Source organism: Propithecus coquereli, unplaced genomic scaffold, assembly GCF_000956105.1.
Source record: "Propithecus coquereli isolate 6110/MARCELLA unplaced genomic scaffold, Pcoq_1.0 Scaffold1, whole genome shotgun sequence".
In the NCBI taxonomy this organism is placed as follows: Eukaryota; Metazoa; Chordata; class Mammalia; order Primates; family Indriidae; genus Propithecus; species Propithecus coquereli.
The window spans coordinates 4,289,121-4,295,966 of NW_012133857.1; the positions used below are offsets into that span (position 1 = coordinate 4,289,121).

General features: G+C 43.0%; 1 protein-coding gene across 1 annotated transcript in view; it reads left to right on the forward strand.

Moving 5' to 3' along the window:
* Positions 1-1,937, forward strand: part of ENTPD3 (ectonucleoside triphosphate diphosphohydrolase 3) — a 50,396-nt gene extending 48,459 nt beyond the window's left edge. Inside the window, exon 10 of the mRNA XM_012648463.1 lies at positions 597-1,937. Within this exon, the coding sequence (XP_012503917.1) occupies positions 597-833 (237 nt within the window). The 3' untranslated portion in view covers positions 834-1,937. The remainder of the gene's footprint in view (positions 1-596) is intronic.
* Positions 1,938-6,846: the final 4,909 nt, after the last annotated feature.

A 6,846-nucleotide genomic window follows, 5' to 3' on the forward strand; every position in this document is an offset into this window, starting at 1 on the left:
GTGATGTAATTATTTGATATCTGACCAAATAGTCTTTAAGACAAAGAGCCTCATTTGAGATAGATGGGGTTATAACATAATGATAAAAAGTTCAACTCACTACAAGGATTGCAAATTCAAAACATTTATACGCCTAATAAACCAGCCTAAAAACATGTAAAACAAAAATGGGTGGAACTAACAGAAGAAATTGACAAAGTCTGCTTCCCATTTGGACTGATTTCCTGTTCTTCGAAACTGGTCCTGGGTTTAGTAAACCACTCATTACCCTCTTTCTCTAGCCACAAACATTCCTATAGCCCTGGACAACAGGGATACTTTCATTGTTATTAACTGTGCCTTCCTCATGCTCATGCCTGGCTGTGACAAGGTTATGAGGATTCATTCTTTTGACTGTTTTCTCTCCATTGCTAGAGGTGAGACCCCCAAGCCTTTGTGGCCAAGTGTGGTGTCTAAACTGGGACAAGTCTTTTCACATCCTTGGGCCACAGTTTCCTGTGGGAGCTTCGTGAGGTAGATAGTGGTGTGCCTGGGTATGTAAGTGCAGCCTCGAGGCTTGCTCTGAGAACTGAGCCATCTTTTCCTCTACTCCACAGGTGGGGAACAGCAGCATAGGCTGGTCTCTTGGATACATGCTCAGCCTGACCAACCAGATCCCAGCTGAAAGCCCTCTGATCCGCCTGCCCGTACAGCCGCCTGTCTTTGTAGGCATCCTCGCCCTCTTCACAGCAGCAGCCTTGCTGTGTCTGGTATTTCTTGCATACCTGTGTTTGGCGTCCAGGAAAAAGAGGCACTCTGAGCATGCCTTCGACCATGCAGTAGATTCCGAGTGAGCCTTCAAAGCAGTTCCTGGAGCCCGAGGGCTGCTTAGAACCAGCCTGAGTGGCACCAGGCAATGCAAGCAAAGTGGCTGCCTTTAGGAAATACAGCTAAAGGCAAACACCTAGAACATGTGCCTCTCAGATACTGATTTCTGCCAAAGCACCTCTTGGGGAATCCCCCGGCTGCTCAGAGCATATGCTCTTCCAGAGACCCCACTACCCACTTGCCGATCTGTTGGGGAACAGAGAAGAGACAGGCCACCAAGGTCAGGCCCTTTATTCCAAGTCCCCCAGAGGAAGAGTAAATTGAGAATATACAATTTAATGTTGAATAACTGACCTCAGGGCTTAGTTTCCATCTTCCTCCCTCAGTATTGTGCCCAGCAAGACACCCAGTAAGCATTTGGCCCAGGCAAATATCTCATTTTATGGCTTCCTCCCATTGGGCCTTATTTAAGACTTTCTTTAAGCAAGCCCATAAGCATTGAGTGCCCTCAGATTGGTAGAATATAGTATCTGGGGGAGAAGACTCCTTTCCCCAAGGACAGTGGCCAGGCTTCTGTCATGCAGGTAGGACGTGAAGCACAGAGACACACAGAAGGTCTCCAAGAAAACTGTAGGCCATTCTAAAAGTAGACTTCCCACTCAGGGCTCTGGTCACTAGATTGCAGCCTGTGTGTGTGTCGTCATCCTCACCTCACCATCGTAACTGTATGCCCTCCTACAAAACACCTTTACACCTAGCAAGGTTATTGCATTCCAGATCTGATTGCCTTTGCTAGGCTTTTGCTAGCAAAGGGCTGCCTTTCCATTGTTCTCATGGTGTGGATATTTTTCCCACCATTCCCACAGATAAACTTGATGCCGTCATAAGACATCCTATTCTATGATTTGCTTACCAATTACTTTCCTAGATCATAGACCTCTCTGCATAGTAGCCATAGTTCTTGACTTTGGGGATAGAAAAGGAAGCTGCAGGAATATTTATCTCCAAAGTGGGACAAGAAAGAACTCCAGCAAATCCAATGGCTACGAACTAAAAGTCAACATTATTTCAGATAGATGTTTGTTAGCTGGATATGGAATAAAGAACTCATATTTTATTTTGACTTGCAATATGTGTGTGTTTGTTAACTTGCATATGGTACTCTTTCTTCTAAAGACCCAACATGGCATTTATGAGAGGAATTTTTTTTTTTTAATTAAGAGAATTTTCTTTAAAACTTTCCCAGTGAATTATGAAAACTATCCATTAATATCACATTTATTCCAGAGAATTCAAACTGCCTTCGCTTGATAAACCTTTGGGTACTTAAGATAATTGACTCAAACATTTCTGTACCTTATTTGACAACCTGCCACTCAGATCTCGATTCTCACCTGAAATGACTGCTCCCATCCCAAACCGCACCTTTGCTTGCACCGTCTTCCCTTCCCAGACTGTGGATCATCCTTCCACCCACCCAAATACTACATATTTCTCAAGGTCCATTTCTAACTCTATGTCTTCCACAAAGCTTTCCTTGCACATACATATTATGATCTAGTGCCTGGACCACTTTTTCAAAGCTGGTCACATAAATTCTCAGATTTTTATTCATCTTTGAGTGTGTATATGGCTTATTTCTAAAGTAGACAGTAGTCTACTTAAGGGCAAAGCCTGTCATACATCACTCATTCATTCAACAAACATCTAAGAAACAACTATTATGGGCTTAACATCTTTCCAGGTATGATTTTGGATTTGGATGAGTGCTATGAATTTAGCATTTATTTACTCACATTTGTTGATTGATGTTGTTTCCCTAAATGACTGAGAAATGGGCAATAAACTATAGAGATAGATAAAAATAACATCCAAATCACCAAGAGTTTGCAAGAAAAAAACACGTCTATGCAGGAAAGAGGGCCAAGCCTTGATGAAGGCAAATCCTAGTCAACATTGCTGATGTATTTAGGAAATTAGAATAAGTTGATGAAGTATTTTAGGTTTTGTGACACGCATCAAATTTTTACCAGGTGGATCATCATGAAACCTGCAGTCAGAGTAGCATATCTAGTTACCTTGGTAAGCAGACTTCTAAGACAGTCCCCAGCACCTTCACCCTCTGGTGTTACTCCTGCAATTAATTATGTGATTACATTATCACATGGCAAAAAGGGATTTGCAAAAGTCGTTACTAATCAGTTTTCCTTAAAATGGACAGCTTATCCTGGTAGGCCTAAGCTCGTCACCTGAGCTCTTTAAAGGCAGAGCATTTTCTCCAGGACAGAAAGTCAGAGAGATCCGAAGCTCAGGAAGGATTGAACGTGCTGTTGCCAGCTTGAAGATGGAAAGATGCCACATGCAAAGGGCCTGTGGGCAGCCTCTAGGAAGTGAGAGCAATTCCTGGCTGGCAGTCAGCAAGAAAACAGGAATCTCTCAGTCTTGAAATTGCAAGGAACTGGATTCTGCCAACAACCTGAATGAACTTGGATGCAAATTTTCCCCCAGAGCCTTCAGATACGAGTCCAGCCCAGTTGATATCTTGATTTCAGTCTTGTGAGATCCCAAGCAGAGAACCCAGTTGAGCCCACCCTGACTTCTGACCTACAGAACTGTGACACTGTGAGGTAAAGGGCATTGTTTTAAGCCACTGAGTTTGTGGTAATTTGTTACATAGTCATAGAAAACTAATGCAACTATGGAATCCCAAGCCCCAAAGCTCCAACCAGAGCAAGTGCTTACAGTTGAAATACGTGGTAAAGATAAAGTGATGAGGTATCACAAATCATGTCTCTTCCTTACAACAATCATGTAAGAAAGGCACAGGCTCGGAGGTGAAACAACATGCCAACATCACCCAGCTAAGAGTGCTTTTGGAGATGGAGGTTGGGGGTTGAGATTCTGGCCTCGTTGAGTCTAAAACTCACTGCATCGTGTTTCCTTTCACATAGAAAGGCATGTAGTAGGAGTTTGGCTTTAGAATTTTGTACTCTAACATACTCATTCACATATGGACACCTGATTTATAACAGAGCTGTCACATCAAAGCAGTGGGAAAACATGTGGGACAATAGGATATGTTTATGGAGACAAATTAAATTTGACCCCTTCCTCACACCATTTGCAAAAACCATTTCCTGGTAGATTAAAAACCTAAGTGTGAAAGATAAACCTATAGGCCGGGCGCGGTGGCTCACGCCTGTAAGCCTAGCACTCTGGGAGGCCGAGGTGGGTGGATCGCTCAAGGTCAGGAGTTCGAGACCAGCCTGAGCAAGAGCAAGACCCTGTCTCTACTAAAAAATAGAAAAGAAATGATCTGGACAACTAAAAATATATACATATAGAAAAAATTAGTCGGGCATGGTGGCACATGCCTGTAGTCCCAGCTACTTGGGAGGCTGAGGCAGAAGGATTGCTTGAGCCCAGGAGTCTGAGGTTGCTGTGAGCTAGGCTGACGCCACGGCACTCACTCTAGCCCGGGCAACAAAGTGAAACTCTGTCTCAAAAAAAAAAAAACACTCAGAATCTCACTGCTTTATAGTTGATATTTTTCCTTCTGCACCTTTTTCTCCACACATTTTTACATAGTTAAGATCATGTCGCAGTTACAATTTTACATTTTACTTCTTTCATAGCATGATACCATTAGGACTTTCAGACCTCATTAAACAGTATTCCCAAATATCAAACAAAATGATTAAGCACTCAAGCTCAGACATCACAAACCTGGGTCCAAATCCTAGTTCTGCTGTACATTGCTGTGTGACCTTGGCCTAAGCTTCTTAGGCTCTATATGCCTCGTTTTCCTTTAACATAGTCGTTTAATTCAATTCATTCATTCATTCACCACTCAATTAATGCTGATTCAGTTCATCCTCTGAGTCAGATCCTGCCTAGGTGACTCCACCAATGCACAAAGTAGACTAAGTCCTTGCCTTCCTGGAGCTGACATTCTAGTGGGAGAGACAGACGCTAACAACCAATTATGTACCCTACAGGGGATTGTAACTAATCTGGAAAAAAATAAAGCAAAGTAAAGGGGATAGTGAGTTCCAGGAGCAGAGGATGGGGATTGCTATTAGGTCAGGAGAGTCTTTTATGATAAGGTGACATTTGAACAAAGTCACGAAGAACACGAAGGAGGCAGCATTTGAATATCTAGTGGAAGAGCATTGCAGGCAAAGGAGACCACATATGCCAAGGCCCCAAGGCAGGAGCACGTTCAAGGTTCTGGCCACACGGAGGAGGCCAGTGTGATTGGAGCAGAATGAATAACTGGAAGATGTAGGAGATGAAGTCAGAGAGTTAACAGGGAGTAGATTTTGCAGGGGGTGCCATTGGAGAGTTTTGAACAGAGGAGTGATACCTAGCTTCTGTTTTGAGGGTTTACTCTCTAGTTGCAGAAAGAAAAATGAAGGAGGTAAGGGCAGAAACAGGAAAACCAACTGGTAGGCAATTATGATAATGCAGGTGAGAAATGCTTGGGCCAGACTGGTAGCAGTGGAGGCTGTGAGCAGTGGTCAGATCCTGCATATATGTGAGAGTAGAGCCCACAACATTTGCTGATGGATGTATGTGGAGTGAGAGAGGAAAAAAAAAAAAAAAAGGAGTCAAAGATTATTCCAAAATTTTTGCCTGAACTGAATGGCTGGAGTTACTGCTAAGGGAGATACGAACACAGCAGGAGGAGAGGGTTTAGTAGGAGGAAGGCTGGGATCCAGAGTACTTTCTTTAAAAAAGAAAAAACTGTTCACACAAGCACAAATCCACAAGCGGAGGGAGAAAAGAAGAAAAGAAAACAGCAATAACATTTTGGAACCTGAAAGCCTGGCAGACCAGGAGTAATTGCCTTAGCAGATCCAGGGAAGTATAATCCTAAATCAATGAAAAAATCAAGAATCAACCAGTTTAAACAGCAGTATTCTCAAAAAGCTCAAGAATCTGTGGCATTGGTACAGCTGGAAGTTGGGTTAGTGAGCACAAAATAAAGGTGATTAGTTGAAAGCTGTCTAAGAAGCAATAGCTCCTAGATCCCTTCTCCCATTCATTGCTGATGAGTGACTGCCTCTTCCCAACTCAAGCAGAGGAACGGAAAGTATACGGCACAGTTGAGGGCAGAGGGGCCAGATCAAAACAGCAGGATTAGGAGAATTAGGGCACACTCAGTGTTTAGACTCCAATCCCGCTAACCCCATCAGCACCCAGGTTCTAGACTAACTCTACCCTCTGGGCAGGACTTTGAACAATTTTTCTTTTACGGGGAATCCAAACAGCCCAGGAGAAAAGACACAAGTGTGCTGACATTTGGAGTTTCCCCAGTCAGATCATCTGATAACGCAGCTTGAATCGATAACTTGAAACTTCCAATCAGCTTTTTATCACATTGTCTTAAATATGAAAGGATAAACAAGCCAAGTAGCTAAGGCAAGTTCCATCATAGTTTTAGTAGGGTGTGAGGAAGGAATGCCATTAGATATTTGTGTTCGATCAGCTATCTTTAGCCAGAAGTCTGTGTCTCTGTACGTTGGTATTCTTACTTCCCCTCTACCTTCTGTCATCTGCTTTCTTCTTTTCCAAATGGAAGTGGTGCCCCAAGAGGTCCTTGCTTTTATTTTATTTTATTTACTTATTTATTTATTTCAGAGACAGGGTCTCACTATGTTGCCCAGGTTGGACTCAAAGTCCTAGGCTCGAGGGATCCTCCTGCCCTCAGTCTCCCAAGTAGCTGGGACTCCAGGCTCATTCCACTGCAACCAGATGACTCCTGCTTTTGTTTCTTTGCTCTTGTCTACCTAAAACTTAACTCTGAATCATCACTGGAACTTGACCTCTCACCACAGGGGGACAGTCTCATTGCCTTTCTCTAGATTTCAGAACCATGGTCAGGGATCAAAATACACGCTTTATGGGGGTGACATGGGCTCCATCATATACTCCTGATGAGAGTGTTAATTAGTATAAACTTTCTGTAAAAGTAGTTGGTAAATGCTGCAAGGTTTTAAAAAAGCACATCTTTCAGCCCAACAATCTCATATCTAG